The sequence below is a fragment of the Dendrobates tinctorius genome, unplaced genomic scaffold (genome assembly GCF_039654945.1).
Source record: "Dendrobates tinctorius isolate UK_male_01 unplaced genomic scaffold, ASM3965494v1 ptg000049l, whole genome shotgun sequence".
In the NCBI taxonomy this organism is placed as follows: domain Eukaryota; kingdom Metazoa; phylum Chordata; class Amphibia; order Anura; family Dendrobatidae; genus Dendrobates; species Dendrobates tinctorius.
In genome coordinates this window covers 12,938,968-12,960,000 of record NW_027361717.1, presented here as the reverse complement: position 1 = coordinate 12,960,000, position 21,033 = coordinate 12,938,968, and the positions used below count along the sequence as shown (strand labels likewise).

Genomic DNA, 21,033 nt, shown 5'->3' with positions numbered 1-21,033 from the left:
TTAAGGTTTAGGGTCAGGGTTAGGGTTAAGGGTTAGGGTCAGGGTTAGGGTTAGTAAAGTCATGGTTTGGGTTAGTGTGAGGGGCCACCTAATGTTGGAAAAAAACGCAAACGCGGTAAAAACGCACTAAAAACGCATACAAACGCATAAAAACGCTGCGTTTTTTTCATGCATGCTCATAAAAATGCTTGAAAAAAACGCAGCAGTTGTATGCTTTTGTATGCGTTTTTTCAATGCGTTTTTTTGCGGGAAAAACGCGCTGCAAAAAAAAGCAAGTGTGAAACTAGCCTTAGCGCTATATAAAAAATAAAGATTATTATTATTATCCTCAATTGATTACAGACATGTAAAAGTACTCTCCCTCCCTGTGTCCAGCGCCCACTCTTCACCGGTCTCTGTATATTGACTGTATTGATGTGTACTGTAGTCGTTACGTCACTGCTGCAGTCAATCACTAGGCTTAGCGGTTCTGCTTATGTAGACAGTACAAGACATTGAGCTCAGTGATTTGGCTGCATCAGTCACTTGCACTATAGACCCTACGTTACCACTGCACCGAAAACAGAGATCAGAGCGGCGGTGGAGAGCTAGCACTGGAGCAGGGGAGGGCGGGTACCATCTGTGTTTTTTGTTTTATATGTCTGTGTTCATTTGTGAACCAACTTTTTACAGTTAAAAAACCCTTTAAGAAGTGTGCTGCACTTAAAATATTAGGTTCATCTTACTCCAGCTAACAGCGTATTAAAAATGACATATGAAGCACCAGTTCTCCCATTGTGTAAAGATTGAAATTCACATTATTTTAATGCTGTAAACCATTACGTCCGACAACACAGTTTAATAAGGACACAATACAATAACCTTACAAATCTTGGTGCCAAAGATTCAGTTTTGGACTTTTGTCCAATCTCCACGGAAGTCCACTGTTGTAAGAGGACGCAAGGTCGCACCGTAAAATCCCATGAGCGACTGCCAGGTCATCAGCTTATTGTCGATGTCCTGTATCGTTTAGAGATTCCAGGACATGGAGAGTAAAATGTCAGTGACCTCCAATCTTGGCGAGCTCCTGGATGAGGAGGACCGTCAGGAGAGGCAGAGGATACAGAGAGATCTTCTGAACATGAAGGAAGAGTTAGAGAAACAGGTAAATATATTACATTTCCCTCGGACCCTTGCTAGCAATAAAATTGCTTCTCATAAACATCTGCTTTTTTCACCAAAATATGTCTTTTCAGAGGACAGATTGGAAGAGGAAGATCAAAGATATGAAGACGATCCACAACATAGAGAGAGAAGAGGTAGGGAAGATTCATTATAATCAGGATTAAAGGGAATTTGTCACCAGGTTTTTTCTACTCCATCTGAGAGTATCATAATGAAGGGGCAAAGAATCTGATTCTAGAAATGTGTCACTTACTGGGCTACTTGCTGCAGTTTTGATAAAATCACTGTTTTATCTGCAGATTTAGCAGTTCTCTGAATGTTGAGCCCTTTATTACCCCGCCAACACCACTGATTGGCAGCTTTCTTTGTACACTGTGCATAGGCAAAAAGCCACTCAGCGATGTGGGAGGGGTTATACAGAGTTTACGAATATTGGGGACTACATAGCAGTAGGTTTACTAATCATGATTTTATAGAAACTACAGCAAGCAGCCCAGTAAGTGACACATCACTGAAGTCTGAGTCTCTGTCTCTACATTATGCTTTTCTCAGATTAGGTAGCAAAAACCTGGTGACAAATTCACTTTAAGTTGCCAAAAAAATTCCTATAGTAGAGTTTTCTTTTCCAGTAATTGTTTTTGTAATACATCACCAGCTCATAAGTGAGAATAAAAGACTGAAAGCTTCATTGTCCAGTGACCAAAAGGCAAGAGATGAGCAATTTGAGTCCTCAATGCAGACGTTGCAGTCTACAATTAAGAGTCAAGGAAAAGTGATCAAGTCACAGGAGAAGAAAGTATGTTCAATGTTTTCCATCTTATATCTTACATATTATCACTAACGCTCAGTATCACCCACCGGATGGTCAGAACATTGGAGGTATTATAGATGATAAAACTTTACTGTGTGTTAACTTAAATACATGTATTTTTGGGGTGAAATGTTTGCAGTTGGGATTCATTAAAAACTTTCCACACTTTGCCAGTTGTAGCCTATGTGTTGCACCATCTATTTCTGAATGAGTTAAGTGACAACCCAACAGTGAGCTCGTTCTGAGATTCTATAACTATTACGTTCTTTCTTCAGAGCTCCTCTCAGCTGATTTATGAGCACATAAACGTTGAGCTGAACTCATAAATCAGCTGAGATGAGATTGGAAGAAGGAAGATAACAGTTATAAACTCTTCCGTCACAACAAGTTCACTTACAGGTTCTGAGTTAACTCTGCAACCAGCAATGCATAGTGCAACTCATAACAATATTGAAGGCGAAAATGGAAAATGGTGAATGAAGCTGAATTTCAAAAATGATTTTTAGCCATAAAAACATGCATGTAGGCAAGCAAAGAATGTCCTCGAAGGTCTCCGTATCGCTTGTGGTAGCTCTGTTTAAGAGATGTCTTTATGATTGGCTTTAAAAATAGTTCTCCCAGTAAGTGAAGGTGAGAAGCCAGTGTGACTGAGGGACCATTCTTAGAATAAGGGAGTTTAGGGAGATTGTATCGATTTTTGACCATCTGTAATAACAAATGCTGGAAATGAATAGATTTATTATCACGCCCAAAAAACTTTATATCCCACTATGTCAATAAGGCAGCTAAATAAGGCTGTATATGGTCAAAGCTAACTAAAAAGGGATTTACTTCTAATATATCCTGATATTAGTCATCTCAAAACAGCAATAACTTTTGTACATTCCCCTAAGTTCATGAATTACATTAAGTGAAAGTTGGCTGAACCTACAAATTTCAGTGAGATCTGACTCACATCTGATGTACGTGCAGCCTCCTAACTCTACCATGAGAAATGATGTAGGGGAAGAGAAGGTTACGGGAGTTTAAATGTCAACACCTGATCCTTTTGTAATAAACGGCTTTCTCCTCTCTTCACTTTGAAAACACATGAACATGCGAGTGCGTTCTCATGTATATCGAGGAGTGTGGTGAGATAACTGAGCGCTCATGAGTGTATCGGGGAGTGTACAGAGATAGTGGAGTGCTCCCGTGTATCGAGAACTGTAGAGAAATAACTGAGTGCTCATGTGTGTATCGGGGAGTATGGTGAGATAACTGAGCGCTCATGAGTATCGGGGAGTGTACAGAGATAGCGGAGTGCTCCCGTGTATCGAGAACTGTAGAGAAATAACTGAGTGCTCATGAGTGTATCGGGGAGTGTACAGAGATAGCGGAGTGCTCCCGTGTATCGAGAACTGTAGAGAAATAACTGAGTTCTCATGTGTGTATCGGGGAGTATGGTGAGATAACTGAGCGCTCATGAGTGTATCGGGGAGTGTACAGAGATAGCGGAGTGCTCCCGTGTATCGAGAACTGTAGAGAAATAACTGAGTGCTCATGTGTGTATCGGGGAGTGTGGTGAGATAACTGAGCACTCATGAGTGTATCGGGGAGTGTACAGAGATAGCGGAGTGCTCCCGTGTATCGAGAACTGTAGAGAAATAACTGAGTGCTCATGTGTGTATCGGGGAGTGTGGTGAGATAACTGAGCGCTCATGAGTGTATCGGGGAGTGTACAGAGATAGCGGAGTGCTCCCGTGTATCGAGAACTGTAGAGAAATAACTGAGTGCTCATGTGTGTATCGGGGAGTGTGGTGAGATAACTGAGCGCTCATGAGTGTATCGGGGAGTGTACAGAGATAGCGGAGTGCTCCCGTGTATCGAGAACTGTAGAGAAATAACTGAGTGCTCATGTGTGTATCGGGGAGTGTGGTGAGATAACTGAGTGCTCATGAGTGTATCGGGGAGTGTACAGAGATAGCGGAGTGCTCCCGTGTATCGAGAACTGTAGAGAAATAACTGAGTGCTCATGAGTGTATCGGGGAGTGTACAGAGATAGCGGAGTGCTCCCGTGTATCGAGAACTGTAGAGAAATAACTGAGTTCTCATGTGTGTATCGGGGAGTATGGTGAGATAACTGAGCGCTCATGAGTGTATCGGGGAGTGTACAGAGATAGCGGAGTGCTCCCGTGTATCGAGAACTGTAGAGAAATAACTGAGTGCTCATGTGTGTATCGGGGAGTGTGGTGAGATAACTGAGCACTCATGAGTGTATCGGGGAGTGTACAGAGATAGCGGAGTGCTCCCGTGTATCGAGAACTGTAGAGAAATAACTGAGTGCTCATGTGTGTATCGGGGAGTGTGGTGAGATAACTGAGCGCTCATGAGTGTATCGGGGAGTGTACAGAGATAGCGGAGTGCTCCCGTGTATCGAGAACTGTAGAGAAATAACTGAGTGCTCATGTGTGTATCGGGGAGTGTGGTGAGATAACTGAGCGCTCATGAGTGTATCGGGGAGTGTACAGAGATAGCGGAGTGCTTCTATGTATCGAGAATTCTAGAGAGATAACTGAGCGCTCATTTGTATCGATAATTGTAGCGAGATAACAGAGCTCATGTGTAAATCGGGGAGTGTAGAGAGACCGCTGAGCGGTCCTGTGTATGGTGGATTGTAGAGAGATAACTGAGCGCTCATGTGTATATCGGAGAGTGTAGAAAAATAAATGAGAACTCATGTGTGTCAAAGATCCTATAGAGATAAACATTACTGACCTGTAATATTTATCGAGCATTCTAGAGAAATAATTGAGTGCTCATATGTATATAGTGTAGAGAGATAACAGAGCACTTATGTGTATCTGGGAGCAGTGATGGGTGAACCCAAACAGTAAAGTTTGTGGTCCATACACAGACTCCAAACACTGACTTTTCACGGTAGTCTGTGTTACTGTACGGGTTCGGCAGACCGAACAAAGCTTGTTGAAAGGCTACAGCGCAGCCATTCAACAAGCTTTTCCGATGTGGGCACTATTGGACCCATCACAGTCATGCTAAGAATTGAAAGTATTTAACAAAATACTATTGAATAAATGGAAAAAATGATGTGGGGTCCCCACTATTTTCCATAACTAGCTAAGGGAAACAGGCAGCTGTGAGCTGGTCTTATACTGGGAAGAGGCCAATATCCATGGATTTCCCAGTCTATTAATATCAGCCCCCAGCTGTCTGCTTTTCCTTTGCTGGTTATTAAAAATGACATGGGGTCCCCCCTATTTTTAATAACCAGCTAAGCAGACTTCTGCGAGCTGATATTATCAGACTATTGGACTCTTCCCAGCCTAATAACACCAGTGCTCATCCGCCCTAGAACTGGCATATCCATTAGATTCCCCAATTCTGGCTCTTAGCATTGGCTTTTCCAAACTGCTCTGGTGCGGTGGCGATTGAGGAAATGGCAATGGGGGATTGATGTCTGCTAACATCAAGCCCATGGTCTAGTAATGGAGAAGCATCTAAAAGACACTCCCATTGCTAACCCAGTAAGTATAAAGAGAAGAGAACACACCAAAAATGTATTTATTTGAAAAAACGCACACAAAAAAAATATTTATTTGAAGAACAATTTCCCAACGAGTTCCCTCTTTCCCTCTTTCCTCCATTTATTCAAAAAAATAATAATAATCCACAGGATCTGCCGTAATCCATAATATGGACATCTCACGACGATCCCAGTCCTCTTCATCCAGTCTATGGAGATCCATTCAGAGAATACAGCTCCATAGACTGGAGCAGCAGCCTCTGCTGGGTCTTGTGATGCGCTCCGTGAGACCCGGCTGCTGTGAACTGAGGTGACGTCAGTGTAAGGTAACCTCAGATCACAGTGGCTCATTAGTCCGGCACTTGTTCTGCCCTAGTGAGAACTGTCCACTCTTAACTGAGATAACCTTACTGACGTCACCTCACTTCACCTCAACTGGGTCTCCCTAGGGCAGCGTGAGTGCCAGACTAATGATCGACCGCTTAGTTCGGCCCTCGCACTGCCTTTGTGAGACCCGGACGATGTGAACTGAGTTGACGTCCATGCGTCCGCCAATCCCTGTCAGGGAGTTCAGAGAGATATCTGTCTCCCAATTGCCATCTCATGAGTATCGCCGGCTTAAGGCTTTATGTACACAGCCGAGCGATATGGCATCTTCCTGGTGCTGAATGTTTGAGCTATTTTTTCCCTAGAAACGATGATTCTGTGAGAGTATAAATCTATATACTGTATACAGCAGCTAATGCAGGGTACTATGATTTTTTGCCTCATATGCCCATATAAACTGATTGAAGAAAAGTTCCAAATGTTTCTATGTGAAAACGTCATGTGCATGAAGCCTAAGTCATATAGTGATTTACGATTTACATTCATTTGTAAAAGTGACTTGTAATAATTGCAATAAAACATCTTTCTGTGTCGTCAAACAATATTTGTCACCTTTTACCCTCTCAGATCAGAGAACTGAGCACAAGCAGAGAATTCACGGAGGGTAAGTACAAACACAGACTTTTACTGTGTATATCTAGGTATACACACATACATTTAATGCATTTAAAACGTATTCATATCCCATGAACTTTTCCACATTTTCTCACGTTACACTCACACATGTAAATTTATTTTGTTGGAATTTAATGTGAAATACCAACACAAAGTAGCAAGAATTTTTTACATTTAAAGGAAATTATCATTAGCATTTTTTAAAAAAATATTAATCTGAAACTCGTGTCACACATTTGTATTTATCCCCCTCGGTCAGTACTTTGTAGGACCATCTTTCACTGCAATTACTGCTCTATGAGTTTTATGGTATATCTCTACCAGCTTTGCACGTTTAGAGACTGAACGTTTTGCCCCTTCTTCTTTGCAAACTAGCTCTAGCTCAGTGAGATTGCATGGAGGTGTCTGTGAGCAGCAGTTTTCAATTCTTGCTCCAGATTCCCTATGGGATTTAGCTCTGTACTGGCTGGGACATGAACACACATGATTATGCTATGCTCTAAATCATCCATTGTAGTTCTGGCAGTATGTTTAGGGTCGTTGTTCTGCTGAAGATGAACCTTTCCCCCCAGTCTCAAGTCTTTCGCAGCCTCTAACAGGTTTTCTGCCAGGGTTGCCATGAATTTAGCTATATCCTTCTTTCCATCAACTCTAACCAGCTTCCCAGTTCCCGCTGAAGAAAAGCATCCCCACAGCATGATGCTGCCACCACCATGTTTGACAGTGGAGATGGTATTTTCAGGGTGATGTACAGTGTTACTTTTCCACCACACATAGCATTTTGCATTTAGCCTAAAAAGTTCTACTTTGGTCTCATCTGATCAGAGCACCTTCTTCCACATACTAGCTGTGTCCCCTACATGGCACATGCAAAACTGCAAAATACATTTACATAGAGAGCAGATATTACACAGTCTTACTTTAAACCTTTCCATTATAATGCAGCACCTCAGGTTGCACAAGTGGTTTTGCCAGTGGGAGAAGCAAAACCAGAAGCAAGCGAAGAGTCAAGTAATGATGGTTAGTGGAGCATATACTGTATATATATATATATTTATGACTGCCTTTCCAATTCCTTCTTAAAGACTAGAGCATATGTTGGGGCTAGTGGGCATCAGAGAGAAGCCTCACTATCACATGTAATACCAGCTTTGTCCTGCAAGTAGCAGTTAAAGGGAATCTGTTAGTAGGATCCACCCACCTAATCTGTCTATATGGACATACAGGTAATTGCAAGCTCAAAAATATGATGTCTTGATATCTATAATCCTATATCTTATTCCAGAGAAATGCACATTTTTCTTATATGTAAATGAGCTGTTAAGGACTATGGGCCGTACACCGGTCTCCCTGAGAATTTGCCTCCAGAGATTATTTCCTATGAAAGGGGGAGTTACCAGTGTGAGACATGTAGCTAACATAGAACAGTAGAACTTAATTTTGTATTCTCATTACAAACACATATGCTGCAGCTCTCACAGCTCTGCGGTATTATAGCTCTGCAGATGTGTCAGGTATAATCACACACAGCTCTGCAGTAAGATCAAAAGAGTAGAGCGGCCAGCATATATCACACTGATAACGTCCGCTTCATGTAAAATAAGCTCTGGAGATAGATTTTCCTACAGATCATTGTCTGGTCCATAGATCTTAATAGCTCATTTACATATAGGAAAATTGTGGATTTCTCTGGAATAAGACATCAGATCGCAGATATCAAGATATCATTTTATTTTATGTTGCTTCCTGTGACCTACATGCCAGCTTAGGAGGGTTGATCCTACTGACAGATTCTCTTTAAGAATATTACAGGTTAGTTTGTGTTCCAAGACCTATATGACTTAGAGGCCAAATCATCAAGATTCACCTTGTGAAAGCCAATCTTACTGTGAGACAGAAATGCATGCATTCTTGGACAGGAGTACATTTCTGCCATAAGTTGAACCACTTTCCAACCTTTGCAATGGTTCTACCCCAGTTTTCTTGTGTTATTTGATGAATTAGGCCGGTGGTTTACAACCTTTTTGACAAGTAAAATCACTGTTGGCCATTTTTTACGAATGATGTTAGGCTCAGCTAGTGAGAAGTATACACTAAGCCTCAGTGCCTGGTGGGCACACGGACTCCAGGAGTTGGTTTAGCAGGAAGGAAAGCACATGCGCAGCAAGGACGTGACTCTCTATAGACCATAGAAACATGATAGCAGTTGAAGGTTGACATGGCAAGTTGAAAGCAGCATTCAGAGAAGAAGAGGTACCTCAGGCATAGTGCAGCAATGAACGTTCAATATGAGCAGAGTCCAACAGCTGAATATGGCTTACTGCAATAGAGAGGTAAATGCAGGAGGAGGCTTGCAGAAGGTTAACCAGCAATGCAGCTGGTGTGCGGGGTCACCAAGGCAAATGCAAACTAGGAATAGAAGATGGAGCACACTAAACAAACTAACAAAGTACTAGGAGCCTTAATACCAAGTCACAAATGTGTGTCTTAACGGGTCTTAAATAGGCTTTGACAGATAATGTCATCAAGGCACACTGGGCCACTTGTAAAAGCCGACATGGAGCACAGCAGAGGACAGCGGCCATTGAGGAAGGTGGTGAAGCCCTGCAGTGCCAAAGCAGATGCGTAACAAATGCCCTTCCCGTATGGAAGAGCGTCAACAAAAATGCCACCCTACTGCCACACCACTTTTTTTCAGGCCACACACATCCATTTGTCATACACACCAACTGAATTTACCATTGAATACTGGCACTCCGTCTGATGATGAAACACAAGTAACCTGCAGAAAAAGATGATTTTCTGGGGGTTTCAGAAGGCTTTAGCGGCACCCAACTGATTTGCCAACTTCCCCTGGATTTCATGTAGTCTGCGCAACCCAGGAAAGCATGAAAGATTGTGCATATCTTTGAACTGAAACTTTAAGGAAGAGTTTCTAGCTTTTTTTTAGAGATATAACATTAACTAAATTTGGAGATATACTTTTAGCTCTGCCGATTTACTTTATCCAGTATTCTCTGACAGAGAAAGAGTATTTTCTGAAATTACTGAAGTTTAGTAGTGTATTGCCATATTACTTTATTCTAGTAAATAGGGCTGTTCTAGCATTCCCAACACATTGGGTGGCAGAGATTGGTGGAGCCTGGGCAGTGAGAAAGTGATGTATGTTGTAGCAATGGACTTAGCAGATGGAACTTAACGCATTAAGCATCTCCATATACAATTTACCTTCCTTTTGTAATATAGCTTTTTTTGTGCCCTCATTAGATGAATCTCTACATCACAGAATACAAACGATTGAAACTATGAGAAAAGACCCCAATTTTGCCAAGAAGTTTCGCCCAATCTTGAAGCAAACATTATTGGAGAAGCTTGAAAGTATGGGTGTGAAAAAGGTATTATAAGTCTCTATGATACAACACTAATATAAATTCTAACAATGCCTAATTTAATTTCAGCCCTATAATTATCTGATTTTTGGGGGATTTTCTCTTTTAAAGGGTTCTAAAGGAATTTCATTATCTATCTACAAAGAATTGAGATCTGTGTTGGCAAAGCAGTACCAGCAAAAAGTGAAGAAATGGCCAGAAATTGAGACTGAAAGAGCAAAGATGGAGAAGCTTCTGAACAAACAAGTGAAGAAACACAATAAAAATTCTGAAAAAGAAATGTTAATGTCCACGACCTCTCAGCTGTCAAGAAAGGATCTGTGCAAGTCATTATTTCTCACAGTTTATAGTTTTTTCTGATAATGCGTCTGATGAATTAGTGAGTTTTTGCAGCAAATTCATTAAACAATTTGCGCCTTTTTTTAGTTGTTCTTTTGCTGTTTCATTTTCCGATTTTTACAAAAATACGGTTTATATTAGACTGATGCAATGCTGCACACCCGCAGGGAATATATTGTGATGTGCCATATGCAATAGTTCTAATACTCAAGGACTTACATGAGAGTCCAGCATGTGTCATATAGGTGTAAAATTCATGGACTGATATGTACTGAAACTTTTTTTAATCATAGGGGAAGACACTATAGAGGGTATAACAAATCTTAGTATATAAAGTAATTTTTAGCAAATGGAACCTTTGATCCTCATGCATCCGTACAGTATTGTGATGTATTGTGTTGTCTCCTAATGCATTATCTCATTGTCATTTTGTGTTGTTGTTGTGCAACCACAGTTCAGAGTCCAAAGAGTCCACGTTACGTCACATCTGCCGAGTCCACTGGATATGTTAGCAATGTGAGAATGGTTACCTCTGCAAAACCTCTTTCAGAAGGAAAAACTGGTCATAATGTAAGCAAGCCGATTAATGTCTCCCCACGGGGAAGGTGAGCAAAGTCGAGATGTATTTATTGAATTTTAAGATGACCATTTAACTCCTGGAAAACTTCACAAACTAATAGGAGACCAAAATATAAAACTTTTCTCACATATACAGTATATAATTTATGAAAACTCAAAAATACCTGTCACATTTAGTGATGAAAGCTCTGGATCTTTGAGAAAGGGAGGCTGAATTTGGGCTCTCCACTGTCTCATTATTGTCAACTGTGTGAGACTTATGGCTTCTCAGCTGTGATATGACCACGGTGTGGGGGAAGAGGACAGAAGAATCTGCAGAATGGAAAGACAGCGTGGATCTTTGCTATGGATGGATTCATTCTGGATATAGTTGTGTAAGAAGAGATGTAAAATGGGTTCTTCTATATTATAGCGCAACATGAGCAGAGTTAGAAGCTGCACAATTGAAATGTAAAAATCACATCATTTTACTCTTCTTTTCTTGTAGTTATGCTCCAATATCATCCACCTCTTCACTCTCAGTGATGGCCGATTTCCTATGCTTGCAAGCACTGCTCTGACTGGCTGGATCGCTTGCTGATCAAAGCTTAAGTGTTTCTTCCATGCTGTAGAGGCAAAGTTGCCCCTGCTTTCAGCTTTGTAGAGCGCTTAGTTTGAACCAGGAGTGTGACCATGCCATGCAACTGAACCATCAATCTTTAGCAGCAAAGCGTCTCCCTGTAAACAGGAAGCCATAAGGCAGGGAAGCTGCCTGCTGTTAAAGAAACAAATGCTAAACTCATCCAAAAATTAGAAACAATAACAAAAATATAAATTTATCCCTTAAATGTGTTTTCTGGTTTTGGTAAAATATTGCCCCCAAGTGAAGATTAGTTTAGAAAAACAAGCTCTGCTTTACTCACCTTCCCTGGTTCTATGGCCGAGTCTCTGCATCTACCCCATCTCTGTTGTTTGTCTGAATCACTGTCGACATGAATCAGCGGTGACGCTGCAGTACAACCGGAGATGGAAATTAAAGCACAATTTGCTTTTTTTACACTGTACTACAGTGCGCATGGACATGGCCGTTTACGGAACGTGGAAAACCCCTTTAGTCTCCTCCCCTCTCTCCCATTCTGTCTCACATAACAATTGTAACTAAGAATTGTACAAATATAAATCTTCTCATTGTGTCTCAAGAAGTCATCAATGTATCTATACCAACTTGTCATAATCCTGTGTCTGGCTGTAAAGCAACCGACTGCAGCAGAATCCTCCCCCTCTGCGCTGTCTGTGTTTGTTATAGCCTCATCCTCAGTTATTCACTCACATAAAATGGACCAAATTTCTGTCAAAATAATCTTGCTTTTCTCACAAGACTGTTTGAAGACCCTACAAAAAATCCTGCAAGCTGACAATCCGTGGCGACAAATTTATTTTCTCTTTAGTTGCATCTTTTGTTTCTAGATTCATTGCTCCCTTAGAAATACTGTCTAATACTTTCTCTGCATTGATCTTTCTTTTTATTTCCACCAGGACACCCCCATTCACATCAGAAGACGACGCATCAATGATGGACCGTTCACCCTTCCCTACTCCTGCACCCAGAACTAATCTGAATTCCCAAAGCACTCCTGTGGCGCAGAAGCAAATTGAAGACATCAGTGACGACGACTGGTCAGATGAATCTGATACATCTCCTGGAAAACCTAGCCCCAGAGTGGTTAGCTTTACAAAAGACAAAGCAAGTAAAGGTTAGGGTTTCACAAATAAATATAATGTTAATAAATAGCATGCAAGAATTAAAGAAATAATTGAAATTATTTATTTTAGTACTTTAGTTTATTTATAATGAAGAGTCAATGTCTCCTCCAAGATCAGATGTAAAAAAAAGGATTGAATATAATGGTTTTCAACTTATGCAATCTTTTCCTCTTCTAGAATGGGTGTCTACTAGTGGTGTAGTTCCATCCTAATTGTAAAAAATACATAATTGAGTTATCTGAGGTTACATCTATTTAGGGCAGCTCCTTCCTCTCCCATATGATCATCTGGTCTAAGTACTACACAGCTCTCACGATGGCGCCAACATCAGGTGGAGACTTCATGCAGCAGCTATGGGATCTAAGTGTTAGTTCCCCATAAAGGTTCCTTCCTATGTAAATGCCCAAGGAGTTTCTTGTTGCACAATATGGACGATTCTATGGACTTTATCATGTGCTTGTTTCAAAGGTTAAAGATAAAGTCAACCAGCATGGTTTCTATGTGACCCCTTTAGAAAATGGGTCCAGGCCTGATTGGACCTCTCCCCTTTGCTATTGAGTGCTACTAGAACCCCCCTTTTAGATGAGCTGCATTTTCGTAAGTGAGGATGTGATGAATTCTCCCTTGGTTAGGGATATAATATGGAGAGGAAAACATGACTTTATTGGGTGTTCATTGCTATTATTACTGTTCCGTTCCTCCTCTTCTTTGTACGCCATTGATTGCTATGCATTTATATGCGCTCAGTATGTGATTTTGTCTATGACTAATATTCAATGCGTTTTTTGTTTTCCACATTTAGGGTCTGCGGTCCAATCTATGGCTCGAAGTCTAGAGAGACAACTGTCAAAGCCAAGGGAGAAACCAGTTGGTGGAGTAGAAACTCTTTCCTCTACTTTAAAATCCACAAATGCATCTGAAAAAAGAAAATCTCAGGTAAACAATAAAATAGGCATCGGTTAGTAGGATGCGTGATCTAGACATGGATTTAGACTGGGCTTCATGTTGCAGAACAGCAAATATTTTTGCATGATGTATGAGACTAAAGACTCATTCAGACGTCGATTGCAAATTAGTCCGAGATCGAACCACAATGCCGGAATGGCCATGGCTCTCCCGACCAGAGTGGGAAAGCCTCGTAGAAATACAGGAAGCTGTCATGCTCGACCAGTATGTGCGTTAGGCCGGGGTCACACTTGCGAGTGCAATTCGAGAAACTCGCGCATCAATACCCAGCACTGCCGCCAGAGGTTCGTACCAGAGCATTCAGCAACATAGAAAGACATGCAGCCTCACACTCCAGTCCCGAGTGCCGGCGGCAGTACTGGGTAATGATGCAAGAGACTCTCGCGAGTTTCTCGCATTGCACTCGCAAGTGGGACCCCGGCCTTAGCGGTATGATCTCGGACCTATTTGCACAGACGTCTGAATGAGCCTTTACTGATCTACTATTATAGATGTGTTATTTTGCTGCAAAAACAGCTCAATATCAGATCTGCTGCATGTGAGTTGGTGACTTATATTGAGGTCAGTGGGGGCAAAGTCACGTTTGCCTAGTGATCTGCAGCCCAAAAGCCAACAGGTTTGGCAAAAAGTGATGGATGATATGAACATGATATGTATTATTTATTTATTTTTTTTTACATTTTCTGTAATCCCTCTATAGGACTTGACCATGTACTCACTCGATCTCTATTATAATACAGTGCAATGCTCCTGTATTGCAGTGTATTATGCTTGTTAGTGAAATAGCAAGCATCCTCTAAGGTCCTAATTTTTGGCAAGGCCCAATTCAAGTTCAAATGTAACCTGAGTGATTTTGTTGGGCCCCAGATTAGAAGAAAACAGCAAAAAAGCAGAGAGATTTACCAGTCCAGGCCTCCAAACAAATGCAGTGGACCCATATAGTTAAGATGGCAACACAGGTGCAAGAATACCGATGAAACAACCGCTCACAGCCTACCAATACATGGAGGGGGCGGTTGCCTGGTATATTAATGCACAACAAAACACTTGTATGTGGTGCTGTTCACACTATGGCCATGCACAGTATCCAGGCCAGCCTAGCAGTGACACCCTTCTATTAGCCTAGGCGGGCTGCCCAGCGCCATCAAAATGCATGCCATGTGAACAGACACCGCAGTTTACAAGACCAAATGGGCCCAACTGCACCCTGAATAAAAAGTGCAAAAAACACACACATAAAAAATGTGGAGCATTAGCTAATATTTTGGCCAAAATACGTGAGCCCGTAACCTGCGCCAAAGGTCTCCATGTTTACGGGTGACTAACACTAAATCCTAACACTGAAACAGCACAGAACGAGGACCATAAACGTGGAGACTTTTGGCGCAGTTTACGGGCTCACGTATTTATCTATTTTACAGCCCAGGCTTCTGAGCTGCTATGTTAGTGTTCATAATCCTAAATTGACTATAATTGACTTGCAAATGACATTTTGTTCATGTATTTTTTAGTCATGGGATGACAGTGACTCCGAATTTTCATCTTTGGAAGAAATTACAGACAATCAAGACCAAAGTCCCAGAAAGCCTCAGCAAGCATTACGTCAAAGTGCAGAATCCACAGGCTCACATGGAACCAGCATCTGGAGCTCCACAAGTGCCAAGGGATGGTAACCCTGAGGCCTTGAACGTCTTCAAGTCTATGATAAAGTGGACTCAGGAAGTGTCCTAACATACAATATTTCTATCCAGCAGAAACCTAAAAGCTTAAAGGGGTTATCTCAAGAAAGACATTCATCACTTTTCCACAGGAGAGGTGATGAAGCCCTCAAGGATCAGACATTTACCTCTGAGACCCTCCACTGATCATGAGAATATGGTTGGGATTGAATAGAGCACCATTCATTGTCCATGGGACTGAGGTAACCAAATACAGGGCAAATTGAAGCAGAGTCAAGGTATAGAAATGAAATTATAGGACATAACTACTACATTATCTTTTGTAGCTTTTACCATATCATCATTACTTACAATATAATTTAAGTCTCACTCTAAAAAAAAGAATAATGAAGTACATTTTTTCTTATTAAACCAGATGTAATCAAACATACAAATTCATTACTTGTATAGCTGCAATTAAAAGTATACAACCCCCAGTGTAAATAATGTTTATTAGCAAAATTTACAAACTTTGCTATTTGCAATAAACCAGACAAGAACAATAAAATTGCTGAACACACTAATATAACAAGCCATTTATCCATATTCAACACAAAATGCCTTGTACACTGACTACTGCAGTCTCAGAATTATTGAATTATTCAATCCTCAAATCGTCTTTAGTATTTAAAAGAGCCCCTTTGGCTGTTATAACCTGCTGACATGATGCATAGTCAGACATCAGCTTCTGTCAGCAGAAGAGGAATGTTACCCCATTCCTCATGGGCAGTGGCTTCCAGTTCACTAATATTATTGGTTTATCAAAAAAGTTTTCCAAAAAGGTAAGAGGAGAGATCATTTCTTTGCACAAACAAGGACATGTTACAAAAAGAAGACACAAAGGCATTGACTTCTATAGATAAAGTTGGAAGTAGAGTTCACAAGTTGAAAGTTAAAGGACCACTGGCTACACTACTTGGACGTGGCAGAAAGAGGTAGCTATGACCGGTTATCACCAGATTTCTGAGAAGGCAGGTGGTCAAAAACTCTTGAGTATCTGCTAAGGAGCTGCACCAATATTTGATGGCATCAGACACTGATTTTTCACTTTGCACAGTAAGGCACATATAAATCGCTGAAGGTCTCTCTACATGAGCAATGAGATAAACACCTGTGTTGACTCAAAAACACAAGAAAACTATATAAATTACACTAATAAATAAGCCACATAGGTTTTGGGTTTATATTTAGTGGTGCAATGAAACAAAACAGGAACTTTTCAAGGGATGACAACCCATGCAGAAAAACCAGAGTCCAATATGTTGGGGGCCCACTACCATCCTTAAAGGGAAGGTGCCGTGTTTTTTCATAATTTAATGTAAAAAAGAAAATAGTATAAAAAGATATTGTCCCCTAAGCTTGACTCAGTGGTGTGTATGTTTTTTTTTTTTTTTTACTGTAGTAATGCAGCCACTGGGGGCTGCCATCTTACCTCTCTGGCTGCTGAATGACACTTTCCATGCTCATTTACGGCAGTCCCTGGCATAAGACATAACAGTCTTATAACAGGAGTGAACTGGCCACGCCTCTGTGGGCAGCTCAATTCACAGCTGTAGGTGTGGCCAGGCGCCATCTTATTAGAGCCCAGTGCTTTCATTTTAGCTTCATTTACACTCTATTGCATGCACTGTTATCACTGATGCTGTACTGTTCCAGCATAACAGGGCTTGGATGTTCACTCTGCACATACCAGCTGCAGGAGAGGATACAGGACGAGCTGCTGGAGACCGAGCTGCTCTTTCCAAAGCACCCGACCAGCTGCTGCCGCTGCTCTTGCAAAACATAGGAGGAGCTGCTCCCTGCGGTTTCAAAACACTTGGCAATCTGCTGGACATCTAATCCTATCCTGTGTGATACTGACTGCTGAGCTGTGTATCTAATCTCCTGTGTGATACTGTCTGCTGAGCCGTGTATCTAATCCTATCCTGTGTGACACTGTCTGCTGAGCCGTGTATCTAATCCTATCCTGTGTGATACTGACTGCTGAGCTGTGTATCTAATCCTCTCCTGTGTGATACTGTCTGCTGAGCCGTGTATCTAATCCTATCCTATGTGATACTGTCTGCTGAGCAGTGTATCTAATCCTATCCTGTGTGATACTGACTGCTGAGCCGTGTATCTAATCCTATCCTGTGTGATACTGACTGCTGAGCTGTGTATCTAATCCTATCCTGTGTGATACTGTCTGCTGAGCCGTGTATCTAATCCTATCCTGTGTGATACTGTCCGCTGAGCAGTGTATCTAATCCTATCCTGTGTGATACTGACTGCTGAGCCGTGTATCTAATCCTATCCTGTGTGATACTGACTGCTGTGCTGTGTATCTAATCCTCTCCTGTGTGATACTGACTGCTGAGCTGTGTATCTAATCCTCTCCTGTGTTATACTGTCTGCTGAGCCGTGTATCTAATCCTATCCTGTGTGATACTGTCTGCTGAGCTGTGTATCTAATCCTATCCTGTGTGATACTGACTGCTGAGCCATGTATCTAATCCTATCCTGTGTGATATTGACTGCTGAGCCGTATATCTAATCCTCTCCTGTGTGATACTGTCTGCTGAGCCGTGTATCTAATCCTATCCTGTGTGATACTGACTGCTGAGCCGTGTATCTAATCCTATCCTGTGTGATACTGACTGCTGAGCTGTGTATCTAATCCTATCCTGTGTGATACTGTCTGCTGAGCCGTGTATCTAATCCTATCCTGTGTGATACTGACTGCTGTGCTGTGTATCTAATCCTCTCCTGTGTGATACTGACTGCTGAGCTGTGTATCTAATCCTCTCCTGTGTTATACTGTCTGCTGAGCCGTGTATCTAATCCTATCCTGTGTGATACTGTCTGCTGAGCTGTGTATCTAATCCTATCCTGTGTGATACTGACTGCTGAGCCATGTATCTAATCCTATCCTGTGTGATATTGACTGCTGAGCCGTATATCTAATCCTCTCCTGTGTGATACTGTCTGCTGAGCCGTGTATCTAATCCTATCCTGTGTGATACTGACTGCTGAGCCGTGTATCTAATCCTATCCTGTGTGATACTGAATGCTGAGCCGTATATCTAATCCTCTCCTGTGTGATACTGTCTGCTGAGCCTTGTATCTAATCCTATCCTGTGTGATACTGACTGCTGAGCCGTGTATCTAATCCTATCCTGTGTGATACTGACTGCTGAGCTGTGTATCTAATCCTCTCCTGTGTGATACTGTCTGCTGATCCGTGTATATAATCCTATCCTGTGTGATAGTCTGCTGATCCGTGTATCTAATCCTACCCTGTGTGATACTGACTGCTGAGCCGTGTATCTAATCCTATCCTGTGTGATACAGTCTGCTGATCCGTGTATCTAATCCTATCGTGTGTGATACTGTCTGCTGAGCCGTGTATCTAATCCTATCCTGTGTGATACAGTCTGCTGATCTGTGTATCTAATCCTATCCTGTGTGATACTGTCTGCTGAGCCGTGTATCTAATCCTATCCTGTGTGATACAGTCTGCTGATCCGTGTATCTAATCCTATCTTGTGTGATACTGTCTGCTGAGCCATGTATCTATTCCTATCCTGTGTGATACTGACTGCTGAGCTGTGTATCTAATCGGATCCCGTGTGATACTGACTGCTGAGCTGTGTATCTAATCCTATCCCGTGTGATACTGCTCTCCTGAAATACTCTGTGCTGCTGTCACCCTGCTGGTTTTATGTGTGATCTACATGGTCGGATTATGTGTGAAGTATATGGCGGTATTATGTGAGAACACTATGGCAGTATTATCTGCTAAAAGGGGACCCATTCTAGTGTGGTCCTGGCTGAGCACCTGCACACGGGTCAGGGGTAATAGTTAGGTGCAGTCAGGGGATGGCTGGGGAGGCAGCTGAAGAGATGGGTCTCATTTTTATCGTTACTGTATGGCTACATTTCCCCCAGCCTGCTTCCCAGCGTCACCCCGGACTGCGCCTGTCGCCTCGCTTTCACACATCGCCAGGACAGAATCTGAGGAGGGGAATGGGGTCTTTGCATGCAAAGTCTGGATCAGAACAGGTCATCAATCAGCAGAAATGTTTCCTGGACTTCTGTGGTGCTGTCACCCTGCTCCTCCCCCATATATCTCCCTCTGTGCCCCCCAAAGACAAGCACACTGCTCTCCTGAAATACTCTGTGCTGCTGTCACCCTGCTCCCAGAATCCTTGCTGCCTGCCATCCTCGGTGACCGAAGACCCCATTCCTCTCCTCAGATCCTGTCCTGGCGATGTGTGAAAGTGAGGCACAACAGGGGCCTGATGTATGGTGGAAGGAGCAGGGTGACAGCAGCACAGAGTATTTCAGGAGAGCAGTGTGCAGGCCTATAGGGGGTCACCCTGTTTGGTGCCAGGGATTGTACATAGAGCGCTGTGTTTTATACACATGGATAGACCGTCTTGTCTGCTCCACTGAAATCCAGGAAACATTTCTGTTGCTTGATGACCTGTTCTGATCCAGACTTTACATGTAAAGACAGTAACTTTGCAGGCCCCATCAAAATGGCTGCTCACTGTGTTCCTAGATGTCATCCTCTCTTTTCCCTTAGCAAACACCCAGGAGGGGAGGAGAGGAGTGACACCACACCCATGTCAGCAGATTCCGCCCATAATTACTGCAGGGCAGTAATGTGAGCTAGTTGTACACTAGGTTTTTAGGCCAAATTTCAGTAGCTGCTCCTCCTAGTGTTAACAAGTGGAAATGCCAAACTTTTTAAAATTATTTTTCATGTTTTGCAAAATTAAAACAAATGATAATATTTTTTAAGAAAATGTAAGCATTAATTCTTTACATTTTTTCAATTGCTGAAAAAAATTTTTTGGGATGGCACCTTCCCTTTAAATTTGTTTCTTATTATCAATTGCCTATAAAGGCTTGAGCTAATAAACTTCATAAATTACTGAAGAATTGTTAAAGAAAAGTAAGTAGGTGTTTTATGTTGAACAATAGGATAAGGGGGAACTTTATTCTCTGTCCTTCACTGTTTGGAACAGCAATATATCTGGAGGAGGCATAATGAAACATACACTAAAAGGACACCATGCCTACAGTGAAGCATGGTGGTGGATTGAAGATGCCTACTGTGGTGCAAGATGGATTCAATTGAGCTGAAAGCACTAGGTTAAAACATAATAGTCTATGCAAGGAAGCTGGTACTTGGGCACGATTGGATCTGCCAGCAGGACAATGATCAAAAGCATATCTCCATCAAGGCTTGGTTTCAGAAGATGTGATGCTCGGACACAGGTAAATCTTGTGGACGATACAGCATAAAACTACGAAGGGATGGAAAAAGGGAGAGGAATGCCCAAAAGGAAGTGATTGGACACCTCCTGACACCAACCTGTGTCTGTCCCTAAACTCCCTTAATGTTCTATGTGGGTCCTAGCCCCCGCCGCCGTCACATGCCTAGTCCCTCATTGTCTCCTCAGTGTACCCTGGCAAGTGCACACTAGTATTGTAGGGTTCGGGCTGATAGTCCATGAGCCAAGAGCCAATTTTGACGATATCGGTACCACCCGGAGTGACTAATTCTCTTTGGTGTTTTTAGGTAGATGCATGTCTGTAGTTTATGTTTTGATATGATAGCCCTTGCACATCAGTAGCTTAACCCCTTCAGGCCTATTTGTACCCAAATGCCTAGGCCATTTTTTGTAAATCTGACCTGTCACTTCATGCGGTAATAACTTTGGGACGCTATCACCTACCCACGCCATTCTGAGATTGTTTTCTCGTGACATATTGTACTTCATGGTAGTGCTAATTGTGAGTCAATAGATTTTA

At 42.0% G+C, this 21,033-nt stretch overlaps 1 protein-coding gene across 3 annotated transcripts in view; it reads left to right on the top strand.

Moving 5' to 3' along the window:
* The window catches only part of DZIP1L (DAZ interacting zinc finger protein 1 like), a 47,803-nt gene extending 31,201 nt beyond the window's left edge, over window positions 1-16,602 (top strand). The window contains exons 6-16 of one of the 3 annotated variants that reach the window (XM_073576508.1): window positions 1,013-1,144; window positions 1,236-1,298; window positions 1,820-1,960; window positions 6,450-6,486; window positions 7,443-7,517; window positions 9,765-9,892; window positions 9,998-10,208; window positions 10,680-10,830; window positions 12,320-12,537; window positions 13,350-13,483; window positions 15,025-16,602. In XM_073576508.1, the coding sequence (XP_073432609.1) occupies window positions 1,013-1,144; window positions 1,236-1,298; window positions 1,820-1,960; window positions 6,450-6,486; window positions 7,443-7,517; window positions 9,765-9,892; window positions 9,998-10,208; window positions 10,680-10,830; window positions 12,320-12,537; window positions 13,350-13,483; window positions 15,025-15,186 (1,452 nt within the window). In that variant the 3' untranslated portion in view covers window positions 15,187-16,602. Of the gene's footprint in view, window positions 1-1,012; window positions 1,145-1,235; window positions 1,299-1,819; window positions 1,961-6,449; window positions 6,487-7,442; window positions 7,518-9,764; window positions 9,893-9,997; window positions 10,213-10,679; window positions 10,831-12,319; window positions 12,538-13,349; window positions 13,484-15,024 lie in introns of those variants that run through there. The other 2 variants (XM_073576509.1, XM_073576510.1) reach the window with 2 other exon arrangements.
* The last annotated feature ends 4,431 nt before the right edge of the window (window positions 16,603-21,033 follow it).